At 34.1% G+C, this 23939-nt stretch overlaps 1 protein-coding gene across 1 annotated transcript; it reads left to right on the top strand.

The window, feature by feature from the left end:
• The first annotated feature begins 784 nt into the window (after positions 1-784).
• On the top strand, positions 785-22747 carry LOC149779646 (MOB-like protein phocein). Its single transcript, XM_089940453.1, has 8 exons — positions 785-895; positions 4685-4747; positions 8163-8263; positions 8623-8665; positions 11798-11884; positions 13799-13878; positions 16609-16720; positions 19785-22747. The coding sequence occupies exons 1-8, from the start codon at positions 833-835 to the stop codon at positions 19908-19910; spliced, it is 675 nt and encodes a 224-aa protein (XP_089796579.1). The 5' UTR covers positions 785-832; the 3' UTR covers positions 19911-22747.
• Positions 22748-23939: the final 1192 nt, after the last annotated feature.

Raw genomic sequence — 23939 nt, 5'->3', positions numbered from 1 at the left:
GCTGGAGGAGATAGTAGAGAGGAAACAGAGACAAAGAAGGAGTTAGAGGAACGGAAAGAAGGAAGAATCAGCGGGAAGAAATAGATGAGTAGATGCAAGGACAGGGGGAAAATCGAACTCACACTGTAAATCACGGGATGAATTAGGCTGTCACTTGGTCGAGGGAAAGACGAGTGATTGGAAGTTATCGTTTTTAAATTATCACATTTATTAAATTGTTATTGATTGAATTTCATCTTCGTGTTCTCTATAATTTAATCGTCGGCATTGCTGACTGGGGGCTCAGAGCTGTAAATCTACATCATCACTAATTTAACTTTCTAACCTAACGAGCCAGGGTGGAACTTTCAATTTAATTTAATTAAATTATATTGGGAGAACCCCACCCCAATACGCGAGAACGCCACATCGAGTAACTTCAAATGCCTGAAGGTGAGGGAGGAAAGCTTGGTAAAAAAATTGGCTTACCATAATCCGGCTAGATGTGCGAAGGACGAATTTTTATAAAACTATAGGTGCTGAAAATAACACTGGGCGACGTTTCAACGATCGACGACCTGCTCTTTTATAATGTTTTATTGTTATCCTTTCATTTTTGCAAGTGAAGAAAGCAGAAATATTCAGTTTCATAAACCTCTACCTATTGCTGATATTGCGGGTAGTCTTTGAGACGTCATATAGTCTATTGACGTCACCAATTTTTTATTACGCTTTAATACCCCGTGCTTGAGCGCAGTTTCTAAATGGTCATTATTTACAACAGATGTATTGTTGCTGGTAAAAGACCGAGATTATTCCGATTGATCCCCCAGAGGTCACTAAAATCGCGAAAATGAAAATGGCGACGGATAATTCGGCTGTCATTCGGAGAAACAGGCCAGGGACTAAGGCAGAGGTGGGCAAATCTGTTTTAATCTATTGCATGCTCATTTATAAATGTCCCCACTTGTTACAAATATAGACGAGCAATCATGTGGTCCACCAGTTGGGTTGGTGACTGGCAAGTGCACCCCTTCCCTGTCAAATTAACCTATTTTCGGGTGCACCAATTTTCGAGACAGTGTACCATAAATCATTGTAACATATTGACAGATGTTTTTCAAGAAACACCTTAAACAGAGGAATGCACGTAACTAAAGACCTTTTTCACCAGAAAATGCTATAATTGCTTGTTGAAGGTATAGAACATATAGGACTTCATTTTAGCGTCCCTCATTCAAGTTTGATCCGGGTTAGCAACAAAGGTAGTCCTACGATGTAAAACATCGAACCTGATATTTATGTTTGGGACGTCGAGGTCTTAGTGTTCTGATAACGGTGAAGTGTAGCGTATTCCGAGGTCGATTAACGTCGGAACTTTAAGTAAAATTTTCAGGAATATCTTGCTGCTAGTACCATTTTTATAAGTCTTTGGCATGTCGGGATTCGAACCCGCGACCTTCCTCACCTTGGAAGCCTGTATCGGTTCTTTTGTACAAATTAACGTTTTTATTAATAATATTATGAATTTTATTCATACTTTACTTATTCTGATGTCCTTTTCTTGATAAATTCAAATTCCCACACAAGCAAATGGACATATTTTCAAGTTCCATTGTCCTACATTTCTGTTAGTTGGAATGCATTGGAAGCTGGGAATACCGAAATCGGTTAAAATGATGAAAAGAATCTTGAACAAAATGAATCTATCTAAACACCTTCAATTGTAATATATCTTTAAAAGAAGAACAATTTGACTTAAATACATTTCATGGCATAGTGTTAAAGTGTGAAATGAGAGAGAACTGCCACTAAATTTTTTTGTCAAAAAATATTTATGATTATGTTTTGTTTTGCTTTCTAAATAGAGAAATGCTACATATTGATTTTCTGTTCCTTATAATGACAATATTTGTTCAGATTGATATTCACAAGGAATGATATGAATTGGTTTTACTAGTTTATGTTTTACCTCTTTTTCACCTATACAAAACATGTAAATTTTAATTTAAATACCACTGTCTTTAGATATGAATCATATATAGAGCAGATGATCTGACATTTATAATATCTAGGTGATCACAATCACAAACATATCATAATAACTATCACTATATTGTATCAATGTCACCTGTGATTTGTTAAGTCCAAGGCTAACCTCAAATATACATTACACATGAAAGTTGCACCTAAATTTAGTAATATATTTTGTTTAATGAATGATGACATGTTTGTATAATTTGATTCCTTGGTATAAATGTCAGTTTTTCATGAAATGAAGTTTGTGTACTTTTGAACTCAATTTATGTTGTATTGTTGACACTGATTACATTTTTTATGTACGCACATACCAGGAAGGGTTACTGTTCTTGCTGGCATTTGTGACCATCATAAAAGACTTAATTCAGAGTTTTTACGCAGATATTATTTTCGTATAATGATCTCCAAAGTATTTAAAAAGTAGCCATAGGCCAGCATATATATTCATTTCTTTTGTTTTACTGTGTTTTGAAAAATGGTGTTCTTATTTATTTCAGCCAAATATGTTGTACAATAGGCTTAATATCATATACGCTAAATAGAGACATTTGACTTTTCAACCATGAATATATTCGGATCTGAAAATGTCTGCTTTTTACATATGAAAGCAAAGAAAGTACCGTGGGTAATGAGGTTGCCATTTTGAAAAATCTTAATATTGATTGCCAGTGCCCTCTAGTGACACCCTCGGTTGTTACATGGGTCATAAACTCCTAGTTTTAGAGAGAACTCATTCTCTGAATGACATTACAACCACAACATTTTGTTTAATAGACAGAAAAATTTGTCGAAAATCCTATATATATATATATATATATATATATTTAAATGGTGCAGCATCTTACTGCCTAAATAACAGGCTTATGTAGCGTGTTCCCAAGTCGAGTCATGGGAGAACAATAAGTAATATTTTCAGGAATATCATAAATACTTGGCAGCCCATAATGACACTCTTCCACAAATTTAAATCTGATTGACTATCCTTACTTAGCAGTCTTTTTTCTCATGGGATCAATATCTGACAATAGCAAATGGATGCATTTTCTTTTTCAGTTCATCTGCTTAGAAACCAGGAATACTGAAATCAGATTAGTTTGAAAGATGTTTCTTTAATGAAATGAATAAAATATACTAAATCTTTGTTTTGTTTCAGATATTTAGCTTTCTTATAACCAATTTCAGCATTCCCAGTTTTTATTGCATTCCAACCAACTGAAATGATGTTCAGCAGAACTTGAAAAATGTCCATTTGCTTGTGTGAGAATTTGAATTTATTTAAAAAAAGAGACATCATAGTAAGTAAAGTCCACCTAAATCAACATGACTTTAATTTGTGGAAAAGTATCAGTATGTGCTGCCAAGTGTATGAGATATTCTTGAAAATTTGACATTTGTTCTGATGTCAGTCAACACTGGAACATCCAACACGAGGCTGTTATTTGGTCAGTAAGACAGAGCACAAAAACATAACAACATGATATGACTTACATTGTGGGATAGGGCATAACCGACTTTTGATCCGGAAATCGGATTCCACCGGATAGTATGAACTTCCGATTAATCGGAGTCGGACAAGGCAGGAACGACCGATTCGGATAATAAAAATAATAAAGTTGAATTTCTATAGCACCGTGTCTAACACTGCGTGTCATTCGATAGTGCGTTAATAAAGTTAAATAAGAAGTCAGAAAAGTCCAATATGGTCAACACAACGGGGTGAAACGATAATACTTGAGTTAGACCGAAAGATTTAAATTTATTAAAATATATAATACAGTCCTACCCGTTTATGTCAACATCCTCAATAATGAAGGCATAATATTGAATACATTGACACATGCTAATGAGGCATTAAAAGAAAATGATTCTTACAATCGTAAATATAAATAAAGTTAATAAGGAAACTTTCACAGCACAATAAACTTGTTTCAATCACCGATCACTTTGGAAAATGCAAGAATCGATCAGATTTCACTGCTTTTATTTAAGTCGCCGCAAGAGGCCAACTTTATAGGACCAAACAAAAGCCTGTTTTATTTTTATTTGACCGCGACATTAAAGCATGGCGGCAAGATCAACTAATTGTTGAATAAAGTACAGGATGGAACTGGCCGCTTGCCGACATAAATGATTAAGGCGGGAAAATTAAAGCCTGGCGGCAAGATCAACTAATTGTTGAACAAAGAATGGGTCGGCACTGTGGCTTTGAACTTTGTTGCATTTTGCTATAGTCCTGCCATATCCTTCCCCTTGTGAAATCGTGTGATATGCAAAACGTGTGTAACACGGTTTAAAAAGTTAATTTGAAAAACCTTTTAATTTAGCATTTCCGATTAATTGAATCGTATCCGGAATCGGAAAAATTTCATGCCCAAAATCCGGAATCGGAAATCAGTAGAAAAATGCTAATCGGTTATGCCCTATTGTGGGACTAACTGAATTCCACTGTTATCGGTAATGTACACTTACATGGTACAGATAAAGCAGTTAATAACGATAATTAGCAGATATTTCAGTTTTACCTATCATTATGAAGTAATATAGGAATTCTGCATATTTTTTCTAATGTAAATATTTGATGAAAATTCCAGTAGTATCCTTGTGACTTGAGTCACAAGATTTGGTTATTTTGATTTGATATGTTCTCATATTTCAATTCTTTCAGATGTGGTGTAATTGGCCAGTTGAATCTTTTGAAGAGATGGACAGTACTTTAGCTGTGCAGCAGGTTTGAAAGACAATAATATCCTCAGTTTAAAAGTACTCCATAAATAGGATAGCCATATGCCTAGGGTCTGTCTGAATCTTGCATTGGATCCACTTCCTCCAAGAACTACTGACCCAAGGCTTGTTGAATTTGTTATGCCCATTGTCCACCTGTCACACCTTTCTTAAGTAATGCAATTGGGTCAGTTTCAGGCACTGTTGTAGGGTATCTCTGTTGTATGAACACATTTCTTGTTAGGCCAAAATAAAAAATGTTTGGTTCTGGTGAAAGTGAAAAAAATAGGATTGTAATGTTGGTAGTAAATTTTGTTTTTAATGCTTTCTTTAGCCAGCGAGTGTTAGCTCATGTCATGGTTTCCAATCCAGTTTCCAGTTTGGATGTGACAAACAGAGCACAGTTGGTACTGATTTTTTTCTTCCATGCATATGTGATGAAAAATTATAGTGCTGGTCCATTGAAATAGGGTAGATCAGGTTGCCAGAACTACACACACTTTTTTCTTTGCCCTTAGAGATAGGTTGTTAATAAATAAAAAGTCTTCATGGCAAGTATATTTTAGCATGGAACAAGTGATTCTTCATAAGCCACTTGCCCTTTACCAGTTTGTGACAAATAAATTCTGGAGGACTGTTTAAATTTTCACTACAAGACTTCTTGTGATGTCTAGTTGGGCGTAAACAAAAATGGTGCCAATCTGATATCCATTGTGGCCACCATAGCAGCCATCTTAAAAATGTTTCTATTGATATGGGGTTTTCATCAGAAGACTTCTTGTGAGGTCCACTTGTGGCTGCCACACAGTGGCCATCTTGACAATCTTGTTATTGCTACACCTGAATGGATGGTCATGTCAATATGAGATTTCATTAAAAGACTTTAAATCGTATGAAAGGTAGTTGGTCTCAAAATGAAAATGCTGATTGCTGCCTCTCCTGAATGGATGGTCATATCAACATTTGATTTTCACTAAAAGACATATTATGATGTCTTGTTTATCTTAAATGAAAATGGTGCAGATCTGAAATCCAGTATGGCCATCATGGTGGCCATCTTGAACAGCTTATTATTGCTACAACTCCTGAATTGGTGACCATGTCATCATGGTGTTTTCACTGAAAGACTTCTTATGAAGACTAGTTAGTTCTAAAAGAAAACGGTGTTGCACTAATGTCCATTCTGGCTGCCAGATTGGCTATATTGAATATCCAGGTTCTTTCTCCACCATTAATACTGGCCGCCATGTATAGCCTATCGTGTGCTGAAGAATGGCGTTAAACCCCACAACAACAACAACCTACATAGATGGTCTTATCACATGGTTTTATCACATGGTCTTATCAACATCAGGTTTTCACTGAAAGACTTTACATGATGTCTAGTTGTTCCTAAATAAAAATGGTATCAAAGTGCTGTCTGGTATGACCAAGTATGTTTTCTTGTTTTCACTACTCGTTTTACATGGATGGTCATATCAGCTTGGGATTTCACTAAAAGACTTCATATGATGTCTAGCTGGTCCTAATTAAAATTGGTGCTTAACTGAAATCCAATATGCTTCTAGGAGGGAATTGCAACTTTTGCTGGTGGGACTCTTATTTTTGCCAAAATAGGAATACTGGACTCCATGTTTTAAAATCTTTGCAAGACCTCTACCTCTTAGGGACTCTTTATATTAATGTTGGAACAAAATTTTATACATGCAGTTATATTAGCATTATGACTCCTTGGTCTTAAACTAAGTAATAGAAATGAATGAAATGCAACAAGTTTTGTAAAATTCAACAAATAATATATTTCCCTCAAAGACACTGAGAATATTTAAAAAGAGCTTACAATAATGCAAATTAAATCCCAAAATAGTCCCAAAAGTTCTATCACCAGTCCTGATGAATAAAGTTCTGATTGAATTCCAGTGGTGATTGAAATAAGATCCAGTGTTGAAGGCATTGATGTGCCTTTAGTCTTGAATGTACTAATATACCAGTAGCCTGAAGTGTGATGATGTACTAATAGTCTTCCAATTAATCACAGTAATATAATCCAAGATATCCTTGTCTGAATTTCACTGTAATTCCAAATTAATGTTCATTCCAAGAACATTATTCAGGAGCACTTCATATTTCCAGTGGATAGTAATTTGAATAAATAATTCCACCCAAATGTAATACAGAACACAACAATAAGCCTGATTTCTGCTTCGAATGATTTCACAGGTATGAGTAATTTCTCAAGTAAACAACATTATTAAACCCTCCACTTGACCAGTGCCACAGTTAGTATTTTCTATGAATTAATGGAATTTTTCATTCTAGAACATCAGAAGTTGTTTACAAGATAAAATATGTTTGCTAAAATTATAATGAGGATGTGGTAAACATGAGGTATTTTTCTGGGAAATACCAATGTCCTAGAACCATACCTAAATAAATGTTTAATTCTATTGATAATGGTCCTAATATTTAACCCACACTTTTAGCGAAATATTAACTATGTATTATTTGTTTACAAAATAAAAACAACATCAGTGTCTTTAGTTGGGTACACCATGAACTTTATTTTGGACAAGTTAATCTCCAAAATACATTTAAAATACGTAACATTTATTCATGGATGAAAAAGCCTAACAAATACAAATTAAATACAGATAACATTTAGGAGGACACACATTTTTTTTATGACAGATTTTCCCTAAGCTAGACAGTGTACAGCAGGCAAACAAATAAACCATGCAGATAATGCATTATGCAACTGCAGATCAGCATATATTTTGTTTGCAGTTGAACCTGACTTATTAGTGAGTATATACGGTAATATATTGCCAGTACCTGTGTGAGAGGCATATATTTTGTGCCCCCCACCCCCCGGCAGAGAATTAGAAGTCCAAAATACATAAATTGCAATACAGATTCATAGTTGGAGGATGCTTAAATATAAGTAATATGATAAACACATTTCACAAGGTACCAACATCTGTTGCCTTTCATAAACATTTTTCTCTAAACTGCATGATGTAGACAAAGATATAAACCATGTATATATACATAAACATCTCTTCTATCAAGCCTTAATAGTTAGGAAGTGATGTCCTAGCAGGATGAGTACACAGGTTCTATTGGAACTCAATACCACCACATAAGATACGTAAGATAAAATATAAAGACATGTAATTACTGTTATATTCTTGAACTGTGGATCCATACACTTTATTCATATAGATTTACTAACTAAAATTAGACTTAAGCTCAGGATGATTTAAAATGTATAATTCTTGTATCAGCAGTTTATTTTTAGCATGTTATTTTTATTGTCCAATTAGATCATAATTCTAGTCCTGTCTGGCTTTAGTGTTTTATATTTCTTTCATTTAGTTGTTGCAAAGTTTGGACATCACTATTCACAGTATTTCTTTCTTCAGTTTATTCAGCAGACTATTCGAAATGACTTTTCCAACATAGAGGCCATATTGACACCACCAGATGGACAAGATGAAGGGGTCTGGAAATATGAACATCTTAGGTATTAGAGTTATCTGCCTTTGCAAACAGCTGATTTAGATGAACTTGTGTCAAAATATTCATTATTTTTTTGCAATCTTGATATAATTATTATTGCTTCTACTACTTTCAGAGTAATGCTTATTTATTGCATTAACATTTTACCCATTACAATGAAATAAGGATGCATGTTCCAGAAATGAGTTTTGACCTTTTATTTAACACAATTTGTAATCTAAGGAAGCATATGTAGCATGGGTGTTATTATCAAATTTAAACTATCAACTTCTGTGGTTGATGAAATTTAATATTAGAGATGAATTTTATACAGATGTTTTCAGAAGTGATTTTACATTTTTGATCCCTTCAATTCATTCACAGGCAGTTTTGTATGGAGCTCAATGGACTAGCTGTCAAGCTACAGGTAATTATTTATTACATTTTGCAAGGGTGTTCTTTGGATATAAAATTTGTAGTGTTTGATACAGTGCCTTATAATTTTAAGCTGCTTGCCGTGACGGTCATGTTACATATTTATGTGAGTTTCATAATTTTAAATTTGATATTGATGCTGCATTCTCATTATAATGCTGTTTGTGGAATCTATTGTGAGTACTGCCTAATAGTAAAAGCCATGGAAGTGATTGAGAGTACTGCTTTGTAATTTAGTCCATGCTATCCATTGTGAGTATTGCCATATAATGAAGTCCATGGAATCCATTGACAGTATGTCCATGGAATCCATTGAGAGCATTGCTTTAAAAGTCCATGGAAGCCATTGAGAGTATTGCCATATAATGAAGTCTATGGAATCCATTGAGAGTACTGCTTTATAATGAAGTCCATGGAATCCATTTAGTGTATTGCCTTATAATGAAGACCATGGAATTCATCGGGACTACTGCCTTATAATTAAGTTCATGGAATCCATTGAGAGTACTGCTTTATAATGAACTCCATGAAAGCCATCGAGAGTACTGCCTAATAGTGAAAGCCATGGAAGTCATTGAGAGTACTGCCTTATAATTAAATCCATGGAAGCCATTGAGAGTACTGCCAATTAATGAACTCCATGGAATCTATTGAGAGTACTGCCTGATAATGAACTCCATGGAAGCCATTAATAGTAATGCTTTATCATGAAGTCTATGGACTCCATTGAGAGTGCTGCTTTATGCTGAATTTAATGGAATCAATTGAGATTACTTCCTGATAATGTAGTATAACTTTGCTATTATATAACAAAGTGGGATCCATTACTATACTTGCCTTATAAACAGAATCATGTATTGAAGGGCCCTACAGTGCGGGAGTATAGCATTTATGAGTTTGAGACTTTTTCATCAAATAAATTCAATCACTTAATTTTTCATTAATCTATTTCATATTTAGCTTTCCTAGCTGAAGGCCATTTCCTCTGCCATCAGATGTGGCAACAAATTGTGAAAATAGACGATGTTTTTTGGATATAAAATTTGTGGTGTTTGATACAGTGCCTTATAATTGTAAGCTGCTTGCCGTGACGGTCATGTTACACATTTATGTGAGTTTCATAATTTAAAACTTGATATTGATGCTGCATTCTCACATTATAATGCTGTTCATGGAATCCATTATGAGTACTGCCTTATAATGAAGTCCATGTAAGCCATCGAGAGTACTGCCTAATAGTGAAAGCCATGGAAGTGATTGAGAGTATGGCTTTGTAATGAAGTCCATGGAATCCATTGGGAGTATTGCCATATAATGAAGTCCATGGAATCCATTGAAAGTATATCCATGGAATCCATTGATAGCATTGCTTTAGAAGTCCATGGAAGCCATTGAGAGCATTGCTTTAGAAGTTCATGGAAGCCACTGAGAGTATTGCCATATAATGAAGTCCACGGAATCCATTGAGAGTACTGCTTTATAATGAAGTCCATGGAATCCATTTAGTGTTATACCTTATAGTTCACGAAATCCATTGAGAGTACTGCTTTATAATGAACTCCATGGAAGCCATTATGAGTACTGCCTAATACTGAAAGCCATGGAAGTCATTGAGAGTACTACCTAATAATTAACTCCATGGAAGCCGCTGAGAATACTGCTAATAATGAACTCCATGGAATCTATTGAGAGTAGTACCTGATAATGAACTCCATGGAATCCATTAATAGTACTGCTTTATCATGAAGTCTGTGGAATCCATTGAGAGTGCTGCTTTATGCTGAAGTTAATGGAATCAATTGAGATTACTTCCTGATAATGTAGTATAACTTTACTATTATATAACAAAGTGGGGTCCATTACCATACTTGCCTTATAAACGGAATCACGTATTGAAGGGCCCTACAGTGTGGGAGTATAGTATTTATGAGTTTGAGACTTTTTCATCAAATAAATTCAATCACTTAATTTTTCATTAATCTGTTTCATATTTAGCTTACCTTGCTGAAGGCCATTGGATATGGCAACAAATTGTGAAAATAGACCAATCTTGAAATTACTTCTTCAAAACTGATGACCAAAATCTGGCCCAAACTTGACAGAAGACATCCTGGTCTGAAACCCTTTCAAATTTATAAGATATACTATAAGATGACACTTGGTTAAAAGGAGTAACAAAATCAGTGTACACTAACCTCCTACAATAATAGATATGCCTTATAAAAATCTTGGCTCACAAAATAAATGCATGCAATTTCCATGAGCCTGACATTCAGAAGTTATGTCTTAATTTGAGACATTGTAGAGTCAGTTTGATGTCATTGCCAGACCACTTTCTCCAGATATTATATGTGGGATGTGACTTTGCAGAGGAGAGAAGTGTACCTCATTGGGTCATTGGTAGCTGTACAGGCAGTAACTGCTCTCCTCTTATGACAGCACAACCTAGTAACCAGGTGATATTGGCCACTTTTGCTGGATTCATCTGGGAAAAACTTTAATGGTCAAACCAATTAAGTGCAGAATCCCATAGAGACCTCCTCACATGTGTATAAATAAGGTTTCCCATTGTGCTAACTAACATTAGGATTATTTCATCCATTAATTGAGCAGGCATGCTCTTCCTGGGTGACACAGGTAGAGGAAGGATGCCCGGCATTTCTTCTCTTATCTGTTCTCCTAATATAATGTGATCAGGTAATGTATATGCAGGAGAAAGCAAATTTATGTAGTAAATTATGTTTCTTCTATAATATTTACCTAATCACATTACATATGATCACTCCCACCCTTCCCAACGTAGTGAAAGAAAGGGGAGTTAACTGGTAAGAGTTGCTTCCCTTTATATAAAAATTGAGAGAAGGATTCAAAGGTAGCTAAGAAAGTTAACCTAATGTTGTTGTTGTTGTAGGGTTTAACGCCATTTTTCAGCACACGATAGGCTTTACATGGCAGCCAGTATTAATGGTGGAGGAAGAACCTGGGAACACCCCAGAAAGAACCACTGACCCTCGAGAAGCTACTGGCAAGCTTTCTCACATACCCACTTAACCTAATGTAATGTGATCCAATATATATAGGAGAAACATAATTTACTAAAAAAAGAATTGCTCTCTTTCAACAGGGTGAATGCAATCCAGAAACATGCACTCAGATGACAGCAACAGAACAATGGATTTTCCTTTGTGCTGCTCACAAGACACCTAAAGAGGTATTTTATTTGTGAATGCATTGCTACCTAAATCAGAAGTTTGGGATTATCAAAGAAGCATCCAAATTATGTAGCTATATATGCTGATATGACCATCCCAACTTTTCAAAGAATATTTTGGGAACTTCTCTGCTTATCATAGGATGATATACTGTAGTATCAATAATTTTCATGGCTTATCAAATATTTGTAAATTTTGTTGTTGCCCTGAACCACGAATTTAAAGACCCAGTGAAACATTAACCACATATGATGAAGCCCCCCATCCATGTGTTTTGTTTTATTTTCACCATTAGTAAAAAGAATTATAAGGCATTTCATATTGTTTCCATACACTTATAACTATATGGTATCTGGAAGATGTAATCTCTACTTACTATCTTTGGTCAATATGTTGTGAGATAAGTAAGGAGAAACAAGTAAAAGCATGAGGTATTCAAATGCTAGTATTAATGAAATGAAAGAAAGAATAATAAATGATTTAAGAATATAAAAATTAGATTGAATCCTTATTCAAATCGATTCTTAATTATTGTAAAACTGTTGTTAAATATTGAAATTGTTGTGAAAGCACATCTCATTTTATCTGTGCAAATTTAATTCCAATAAACAACATTATTATAAAATGCTAGTACTGTTGCTTGTAACACCATTACTAATGCAACACTATGTATGTACACTAGTTACAGCAGGGTATAAAAACTCACACTTGACTGACTTTATGACAAAACCACTGAATCATCCCATGGCAGTCAAATTTGCTGGTACATAAAGTTGTTTGTGTATGATTACACCTAAAATTGTTGAATTAAACAAGTTAAGCTTGATCAAAGCCATGGATAATTAAGTCCATTCTTTCACACATTTTCTTGTTAACTGCAATTATCTAATTTGCAGGATCAGCTTCACTGATAAAATTTGATGGTCCAGTAATATAGAACACTTATCTTCACCGGTAATGAATTCCTTTTTTTAAAATCTCTGATAGTCTCCATGACCTGTTTAGTGTACCAGTTGTGAAATGGTGAATTTAATTCTTTGTTGTCTTTATTTATTGTAAAGTCTAGAGGTTGAAGTTGATCGATATATATGCATACATGCCCTCCCCAGAGGTATCTTGATAATTTTTGCTATTATAAGTGGCAAGAAAGCATAATTTAGGCATAAAAAGTGTAATCACTATATTATATGTCTGAATTACAGCACATATGAATAAGATATATGTACCGTTCCTGTGACCTAATGGTTAGAGCGTCTGCCTCAGATGCGGGAGGTCGTGGGTTTGATCCATGTTCGAGTCATACCAAAGACTTACAAAAATGGTACTAACAGCTGCCTCGCTTGGCGCTCCACATAAAGAGATTAGTGTTGATCTTGACAGTTGTCTCATTTGTGCTGTTACAGATAGTTGTATTCTTTTAAGTATTGAAGTGATTGCCATTGTAGGCATTGTTCTGGGGGAATGATTTTGCATTCTTTATTTGGAGTATAAAATACCTATAAATGTTCAGACTTTGATAAGCGAAACCACAAATTTAAGCATTCATGATGACATCTTGTTTCTTTTACAAAACCATGAAAATTGATACCCACAAAAATAATTAATAATGCAGTAGTTTCTGTAACCAATATATGCTGTTATTGGTATCATAGTTGAAGACCATAGATCCCATTCCAATGTCACCAGTTTTCTTATTGCAGCAAATAAATGGCAGGATGATTGTAAAGCACAGTAATACAATTTTGTTGTGTGGTTGTCACATGTTTTGCAATTTTTCTACAAAATTTGTTGTAGTCCCAGAATGAATGGCTGGTGAATTGTAAAAAGTATCTTACTCCCCTTCACCCACCCTTGCATGACCTTCACTGCAAGTCCTACATGTATGTATTAAAACCTTAGTATTTTTGTTTCAGTGCCCAGCAATAGACTACACAAGGCACACACTTGACGGGGCAGCTTGTTTACTCAATAGCAATAAATATTTTCCAAGCAGGTAAGAGAAAGAAATGCAGTGGACCATATTTACTGTATATATTGGGACATCATAAATTAATTTGTAAAACTTATAGAAATAAAGTATATAAATATATGCCAATAGACTACACAAGGCACACTCTGCATGGGGCAGCTTGTTTACTTAATAGCAATAAATATTTTCCAAGCAGGTAAGAGAATGAAACACAGTGTACCATATTAACTGTATATATTAGGACACTATATATTTTATATATTAAGTTTTAAAGTAATATTTTTTTGCACTATGTTCTGGGACATGTCATTTTCTTTTAGTCATAAGTTGTGGAACTCCTTTGAAACAATTAAAAAATTACATGTCGAAAAATGCAGTCAAACTTTAAATAGCTTTGAAAAGAACACTTTGAATGTTGTTTGCTTACATGTTTGTTCCTAACTGAAATATTTGATGAATAAGAGATAAGTCAGAAATCGTTTGTGCATGCAAGAATGACTACAACTTTTTTTGTTCTTATTTATGCTTCATCAAAATTATTGCTAATTACACCATTATTTTTAGCCAAATGACTTTTGATGAGCACAGTAGAATCTATATATTGTATTTAACTGAAACTGATATTAGTACCTCAGTTACAATATTGTAATTATGAATAGGTCATAAGGCCAAACGGCCAATATATATGGGGTAATGACCAAGATGGGTACATAAACATTAAGCACTTGCATTAAATATGTTGGAAAACGAGAATAGGGTATGTATGTATGGAGAGAAAGATATTTACAGTTGAAAGCTACTGAGGTAGATAGTGATATTACAAAGTGATAGGTAAACATGCTAATTCCGAAACCAAAAACCTTTTATTTACATGCAGTAATCACTGAATAATTCAAGGACTGCTGAACAAACTTGAATGCCACTACTATATTTAATTTAAATCCTTACAGCTGTCAAAATTCTTTATTGCCCACTCAACCGCCTCAGTCTCAAACTCATTAACTCATCCTCTTCATTGTTGTTGCATTTTCATCACATTCAGTATTTATTATGATATTGTTCTCACATCCATTCAAGTTATTGTTAATACCTCACACTTCAGTTTTTTTTAAATACCAGATCTGGTTTGGCTTGAAGCAATTCAAATGCCATTGCAGTCCAATCCACAACTGTTTCTTTGCACTCTTAATGTGAGACATGTTGTCATTTTCTTTTATTAATAAATATGTGAGGAGTTTTTTTCCAGACTTTTCCATTGTTTCAATTTGTTGTCTAACTTCCCCTGGGTACTCATAAAAAGAACCTAAAGTTGGCTTCCCTATGAAGCCAACTTTGTAACTATAAAAGAAATGGACACTTAAAAGAATACAAAGTTGGCTTGCTATAAAATAAAATGACCTTCGTAATTGATATCCTACTGGTAAGTTCAAGCAATAAGTTGATTGCTCATTACCACCTGTGTTTATTTACAACCCAGTTTTCAGTTTGTTTGTCATCTGTAATCATACTTGATGCATAGATGTCTGCAGGGTAGATAGCATACACAGCATTAACTTGCTTTAATAATGCTTATGTAATCCATGCTAGGAAAGATTGTCATTTGCGCTCACAATGAATGTATTTTTGGATAATGATTTTTACTTGCAACAAATTGTCACATTGTTGAAATGGATATAATACTTTCTTGGTTATTTTTCTTCTTACACTGTGTTGTGCATGAATGGCAGGAGCCTTCAAGCAAATGATTTCTCTCTGTCTCTCTCATTGTGATTTTGCATGGTAAATTTTTTAGCCTGACAACATATTCAGGCCTTTGAGGACAACCCAACAAGATTTGTTTTGATGTATTAATGTTAATGAACAATGTGTCGTGTTATCTGACAAAGCAATACACACTATGGATGCATACGCTACATTTACGGAGTTTATGGATATATTTTTGTAGTAGATTGCTCATGAGGAACAAAAAGTAGGAATAAATGATAACAGTATAAAGAGTTTCTTCCATTTTATTATCAAATCAGTGTTTTATTTATCTTTTTCTTTTTTACTGTATTATGCAGTTGATGGGGGGGCGGGTACAAATTCAAAGAATTTATTTCATAGCTTAAGTCTTGGGACATACAATCTAGGTGAAAATTTCACAATAATTTCTGCAACTGGAAAAAAATTATTCATTTTATTTTGTCGCAAGATAAACAGTATATGAATAAGTGTTGGCTTCTTTTTTTTTTGTCATTGTTTATCACCCCTGAAGGCTCGGGGATCTGGAATATGCCCATTGTCCCAAACCATATGTCTTCAGAGTTGAATAATGGAGATAGTAACTGTGGTGTGCAGTGGTTAGCATACAGAACTCTGGACTGAAAGGGTGTGGGTTTGAATCCTAACATCAGATGAACTCGGGTCAGCTGCCATGGTGTGTCCTTGCAATGCACTTGACTCCAGTTGCCATGCCACTAAATAACCTAGCTGTGTTGCTGTGCAGTAAAATATCAAACCAAAACCAAACACACTTTTTTCTTCAGATAGCATTGGTTTTAATATGAATATTTTCCTGTCTGATTTTGTTAGTTTCATTCTTTTGTCATTGGAAGACCTTTTATATATAAAATTACATTGTTTTATTTAAACCAGACTTTTATTGCAATACATTTTTTGTGCTATCAGCTGCTTATATGGTAAATTAAGAGCATTCAGTTTTTTCATTATGAGTAACATTAATAATGAGTAGAACTATTGATTTATTTCTAGGGTCAGTATAAAGGAATCATCTGTAGCCAAACTTGGATCAGTGTGTCGGAGAGTCTACAGAATATTTTCTCATGCGTACTTCCACCACAGAACTCTATTTGATGAATACGAAGTAAGCAAAGGAAACGAGATGAAATTCACTCAAATCATTTTTTTTAATTGTGAAGTCTTTTGCACTGGAATTTATAGCCTGATCTTGCAAAATTTTGTGTACTGGGGTGTAGAGACCAATATATTTATTTGTATAATAAGATAAAGTGTGTTAGTATAGTGTAGTCTTTACTTTTTTATTCCAAGCATGTCAGTTTGTGGGAAACTATATCAAGATTTCAGCCCTCATAATTTTATTCATTGTTTTATAACTATATCCATTTTTGGCTGGATTGTAAAGATGTTTTGAGTTGTGAATTGATTTCTTGTTGTTCATTCATTTGTTCCTTCACCCTGTCTTGTGTCAGTACTGAGGTATTTGTATTCAGGTAGTTTCGGTAGATATTCTAGCTTGTAAGGTCATATAATTTGATATTTTAGATGTTTCTTGTACTTTCTCTGAAAATTAGATGACAGTGACTGAATAAATCCAGTGATTTATACCAACTTTTGCATTTATCTCATTTTCTTAGGAACTATTGCCTATGGAGTCATGCTGTTTGAAAACTGAGTCATTGAGACCTATGTTTGATGGTTTAGTGATTTGTATTGAACTTTGCATGGAGCTAAGCGTCTGATTGTGGTTTACACAATATTGCCTTTGGAGTCATCTTGTCAGTGAAAACTGAGTCATTGGGACCTATATTTGATAGTGTAGTGTTTAATATTGAACTTTGTATGGAGCTAAGAGTCTCAAGGTTAGGTTTTACCTTTAGTTATTTTCTCAGATGCTATTGTTTATAGAGACATATATGTTGGTATTTAGAAGTTAAATGGAGTACAACTGCTTTCAGTGCACACTAGTTAACCTCTATTTCATGTTTAGTGATATTTTTGGTAAACTTAGTATCTAGCTTATTTTCTTAGGCACATTTAGTCATGTCATTAGGAGTAATGTAATCATTATTGATAAGTAGGTCATTGTGACCTATATTTTATGGTTCAAAGAATTTTGCCAACCTTTTCAATGAACTCAGTTGAGGTTTGTATTCAGGGCATTTTCTCAAACGGCATTTAGATTTGTCAATACATGTGTCAAAGGAATAAAATTGTACAAAGATTGGAACCGGATAAGTAAAAATGAATTTGCTGTATTCATGGTTTGTAATCCAGCCATACCACTATTGAAGTTTTCTTGCTTATATGTGTATAGGTTTGTGTATATGCTTTCAAAATGAGACTAAAGAAATCAAAACTTACCAGATTTTATGTCAGGAATGTGTTTTATTAACAATATGTTACTCTAAAAGGTCATTGAAAGAAAAAGAAATCTTTGATGAAATCAAAGTGCAAGTTTTCAGTGCATTGCCAATATCTATTTACAAAAATATGAACTATTTAGTCAACAGTTCATATAATTCTTCATTGAAATGTACATTGTAATTAAAAAAAGTATTCATTGTCAAAACATGCAGTAGTACTTGTTAGAAAATCCAAATATATTTCCACAATACATCCAGTGCTTAATTCCATATGTGGTTTATTATGTTAATGTTTCTTAATTTTTATAAATTGCAAAATTTAGGCAAGTACCAAATTTTAACTTTGTTTGTAGAGAACTAAATCAGCAAAAATAATATTCACAAGCATGTACATCATTCAGTGTCTATATTTATTGGCTAAAAACATGTTACCGTATATACTCTTTTATAAGTCGAGGCCAACTGAAAACTGCACACCCAGATTTGCCTTTGCATAGTGCACGAGCAGATCAGGGTCTGTGCAGTTTCTTAGGAGTAATCAGTAGAACAAACAACATTGACCCTGATCTGCAGGCGCGTTATGTTATGTTGTGTCAGGTCAGGATCTTTGTTGTTTGCAGGTAGACTCGACTTATAATAAGTTAGTATTGACATTAAATGTTTAATTCAAACTATTTACCAAATTTTACAGATACCAGAAACATCTGATTATAAGAATAATCTGGGTGTGTGAGAAAGCTTGCCAGTAGCTTCTCGTGGGTGGGTGGTTCTTTCCGGGGTTTTTCCGGGTTCTTCCTCCACCATTAATACTGGCTGCCATGTATAGCTTATTGTGTGCTGAAAAATGGCATTAAACCCTACAACAACAACAACAATATAAGAATACTCATCAAATATAAAGTTATGTTTGTGCATCTTCATTCCATACAAACAGGTTAAGTAGTGGATGCATGATGATGTGTTTGGGGTTGGTCATATTACTTTTATTAGGGCTAAAGGTAAGTAAGGGTGGCAGTGAGCATATGGTTAAGAAGGGTTAGAGATACATGTCATTAAGCATTAAAGTTTTGTTTAGATATATATTTTAAATCAGATAAAATCTTGACTTATTATATTATAGTATTTATTACCATTTTAAACTTTGTTCAGCTAAGTGCAGGGTCTATGATACTTGTCATGTTTGTGCTTGAATCTGTTTTATTAAACTTCTCCTGTTTGTACCTGAATCTGTTTTATTAGACTTGTCCTGTTTGTACCCGTATCTCTTTTATGAGACATGCCCTGATTGTACTTGAATCTGTTTTATTAAACTTCTCCTGTTTGTACCTGAATCTGTTTTATTAGACTTTTCCTGTTTGTACCTGAATCTGTTTTATTAGACTTGCCCTGCTTGTACATGTATCTCTTTTATGAGACTTGTCCTGTTTGTACCTGAATCTGTTTTATTAGACTTGCCCTGCTTGTACATGTATCTCTTTTATGAGACTTGTCCTGTTTGTACCTGAATCTGTTTTATTAGACTTGTCCTGTTTGTACCTGAATCTGTTTTATTAGACTTGTCCTGTTCGTACCTGTATCTCTTTCATGAGACTTGTCCTGTTTGTACTTGAATCTGTTTTATTAGACTTGTCCTGTTTGTACCTGTATCTCGTTTAGGAGACTTGTCCTGTTAGTACCTGAATCTGTTTTATTAGACTTGTCCTGCTTGTACCTGTATATGTTTTATGATGCTTGTCCTGATTGTCCTTGTAAATTTTTAATAGTGCTTCTTAAAATAGAGGAGACTGTTTTATAGCATTTTCAAGTTTTATTTTCTTCTTGCAGAATGAAACAGCCTTGTGCAAACGATTCACCAGCTTTGTGATGAAGTACAGTTTAATGTCCAAAGACAATCTTATTGTTCCAATTCTTGAGGACCAGCAATCTCTTGAAGGAGAAAGTGAAGCCTAATAACATATAAACAGGAGAGATTGAACATTGTTTTTTTACGGGAATTCAATGTACCTTGACAGCTGAATGTAACGAGATTCATAGGACGGACATTTATTGAAGTCTGTACCACTCCTTGTACAATATATATTTGCTTCCAGCAGTTTTAAACCCATTGTATTATATATAATTCCTGGTGAAGTAAATATATACAAACGAGAGGTGTAGACATGTTGAATTTTCTTGTATTAGATAGAGAGATTGGATGGGTGGGTGGTAATTATTATGATAGTGCTTGAATAATTTGAAAAGAATATCAGCTACTTTTCCACATTTTGGTAAAAGATTTGAAAGGTTAATGACAGAGAAGCTACACTTGTTAAGTGGGCCAGCAATGGCAGTTTTGATGATAGTGTGATGTTAAATCACTTATTTCTGAACACCTTTATAGGCAAAATGTGTGAGTTGTACTTCCAAATTTGTTAAGTTGAAGGAAACTTAGCTTCACCCCTTGCACTGGCTAAACAAGGCAGCAAGTGATACCATGTCAATAAACATTGTATTATGGAAGGAAAATTCCAGTAAAATGTGCTATCTACAGCAGTAACCTGTTTTCTGAGAATGGACTAGGACACTAACTTAAACATACAAATGTAAAAAAGCAAGCAGAGGAGGCAAGCAAGCATAGCAGAATTAATTTTTAGTTATGATCAACTTTTGAAAACTATATGCAATAATATATCTTCAGATTTGGACATGAATTAAGTAATAATTGACTCATTAAAACAATTATTTCATCACTGAAGTATATTGTATATGATGACTGGAGAAACTAAAGCCCAAAACATGCACTATTGCAGATTAATGTCTGATGTCTTTATTGTTTGCTGATAACTTTCCAAGACCTCTCTGGTTGTTTTTACATTCTGGTCCACAAAACAGAAATCTTTGATCATTCTCCATAACGTCAAACCGTCATCCTAAAAATTACATAAATAATAAATTACTTTACCATCTCTACTGGTTTATACATCAAGTTCATCTGCCAGCAACATAGACCCTGATCTGCTGTTTTCAGAATGAACTAGCTGATCTGGGTCTGTGATGTGTTCTACTGATTACTCCTAACAAACTTATTGACCCAGATCTGCCAGCATATTATGTGATAGCGGATAAGGGTCTTTGTTGTGTCCTGCTGATTATTCCAAACAAACTGCATGGACCCAGATCTGTCAGCATGTTATGCGATGCCTGCTAAGTGTCTATATATATTGGAAAAGTCAGCATATTAGATTGTATAAAGACTTTGGACGGTATTCTGTTCCATCTTGTTTACGAGCTTTGGTCATGAATCTTGAGAAGTGTAATTCAGACTTTCAGCATCCATTTTGAGTAAATTTGGTACAGTAGATCTCCATGGAGAAAACTCATTGCAAGCCCATTTTATATTCTTGACGGTGCTTTGATCGAAGTGATTTTCAGCCAACTCCCATGTAGCATTTTTTATCAATAGGTGCTCCTAAATATGATTCTTATTCTTGGAGTTTACCTTTGACCATACTGCCTTCATTCAGTGATGAAAGAGCACATGTTTACAGAATATCAATTTCAAGACTGAAATCTAATTCATGAAGTGGGGAATCATATGACACAAAGTTGTTCATGGTAACAAATTAGTCGCAAGCACTAGAATGTCAGAATTTTACATTACCTCAACTGTTTACAATGGCATACTATCCTCTTACGTGGTGACTAAGGAAGAATTTTCCATTCTTTCTGCTGTTTGTGACCTTAGAACATCTCTATAAGTGCAGGCATTTTTTATGATCCAAGTCTTCATGCTGATTGGCAATACATGGAGAAGTTCTTCAGTAAGATGTGCAGTTTTTCCACCAGAAACTCAATACTGATGCCACATGTTAAAGCCTTCCAGTCATGAGCAAACTAGTACTGATAGACCTTAGCCGAAGCAAATGGGTGGAGTTTGAATATGACTTTTGCCTATATTGTAAACCATATAGAGAATCAGGCACATACCCGACTCATGGGTTATGCCCCCTTGGATAATGCTTGTGATCCATTCTCTTGATATTTAGCTTAGGTACAGTAAATGCACAGAGTATTGCACTTGCTAAATTAGGAATAAATTAATCATTCAGTGAAGAAATTGTCATTATTTACTATGAACAACCATTGCAAACATGGACTCCCCAGAAACAAACTATAACAGTATGTTTGGTACTGCATACTGGATTCGGAGTAAACATTAGTTGTCACCCAGGTCGTGTCGTTTATCTACAGCTTATAATCCAGTGTATTTTGTGTATATCCATCATGTATAGACTATACCATAAACTTTGCATAAAGTATTCTCATTTTTTCTTATATCACGGCCTGCCATTCATTAGATTTTGTCAGTGAATGTCAATTTGCAGTTGAAAAACTTTTGACCATACATTTAGAAGACATAATTATTGAAGCCCAGGTCTCACCTTTGTTTGGACATAATAGTAAGGAAGGTTGTTAAGTTGCCCTTTCATTCAATCATGAATATAAATCCTAGTAAAAACAGCCTACTGTTTCACTTTTTAACAAATATTTGTATTTTATATACATCTCACCTTTGCTAGGACATGACAGAAAGAAAGGGTATTAACATGCCCTTTCATCCAGTCATGTTTATTTAAATTTTAGTTGAAATAGCAAGGTTTCATTGTTTAATTATATATCTTCAAATTATTTAATGTCATTCTATGTATAAAACTGTATCATTGAAACAGTTGCTTGCATTAAATAGTTTCCTTTTTCCCCTACCCTTACTAATGATTCAGTTATAATTTAATAAAATCTACTGTGCATTTCCATCTTTCATTGTCGTGTACAAGTCCTATTGTTCCTTTAAAAGGCCAAAAAAATTACGATGATTATATCAAGAATGCACCATAAATTTTGTCAGTGTACTTAACATTTCAAAACTGATTCATGGTGTCTTACTATCCTGTGTCTTTATTTTGTTTGTTTTCATTTAAAGAAATTTTGGATGAGGGCCAGCTGCTGTTCAATTTTGCCAATTCTTAAACAGTTTTGATAAATTCAGTGACGGTAAACTCCTGATTTCTTTTGTATTTTGTTAAATTTTAAGGCTTTTAAATTTAGAACTCATCAGAGTATTATTAAAAAATGAATGCAGTTAGTATTGGAATCTCCTTCAAGCTAAAGGATTTGCATTTTTTTTTTTGGTATGTTCACTATTTCATAAACTCTTCAGTGTGATGTAACTTTAATTTTATAGCAAGTTATGCACAAGGTGATGCTGCCTTTTTCACACTATTTCTCTAGCTAGCTATCATGTACACACACAAAGAAACATAATTTCCCCAGAGACAGTACATTCTTTGTAATTAGGTCAAGCTCTCTCTTTCTCTTTTTCTCTCTCTCTCTCTCTGTCTCTGTCTGTCTCTCTCATAGATCACATCTATACTTTATATTTCAACAACAAACATTTTGGTCTTCCCTGGCATATGATATTCCTTGCACTAGCCTACAATGACCTTCATGTATTCACTTTGTACATGTAGATATAATTCAGTCATAGGATGATCATGGATTCGTTCAGCAATGCTGCCTCTCAATAATATTAATTTCTCCAAGCATTTCTGGCATATGTGGTATTTTTATTTTCAGTTTTAGATATGACATAATTAAATTTGTTTAGTTTACTTATCATTTTAAAACTTATTTCTGTTGTCTTGTGAATTGGTGTTTTTTATGTTGTTGAAAAATACTTTCATATGAAGGCATAGGATTTTTTCCTCCCCAAAAGAAAGGAATTCTTAATTCTTTAAAGGGTTTCAGGCATGGGTGACATTCTGGGATTCAGTTTGTTGAATTACTAAGTTGTTTGGTAACCACATCCATAGATTGTTCTGCAGAAAAATTGGGGAATTGTTCCGTAGAAAAATCGGGGAAAACTTAATCATTTCAAGGGTTTCCAGTATAGGCTTTTTCAATAAGTTAATTACTACCCTTAGATATGGGGTGCTGTCATCA

This window comes from Sinohyriopsis cumingii, chromosome 17 (assembly GCF_028554795.1).
Source record: "Sinohyriopsis cumingii isolate HCF-2022 chromosome 17, ASM2855479v2, whole genome shotgun sequence".
Classification (NCBI taxonomy): domain Eukaryota; kingdom Metazoa; phylum Mollusca; class Bivalvia; order Unionida; family Unionidae; genus Sinohyriopsis; species Sinohyriopsis cumingii.
Note: the sequence above shows the minus strand (reverse complement) of the source record. Positions and strands in the feature narration are given on the sequence as shown.

Coding starts and splice junctions, on each gene's coding strand:
- LOC149779646 (XM_089940453.1), top strand. CDS start 833: ATGAAAATGGCGACGGATAATTCGGCTGTCATTCGGAGAAACAGGCCA. Junction 8,264..8,622: donor TGGAAATATGAACATCTTAG/GTATTAGAGTTA, acceptor ATTCATTCACAG/GCAGTTTTGTATGGAGCTCA. Junction 16,721..19,784: donor CTCTATTTGATGAATACGAA/GTAAGCAAAGGA, acceptor TTCTTCTTGCAG/AATGAAACAGCCTTGTGCAA.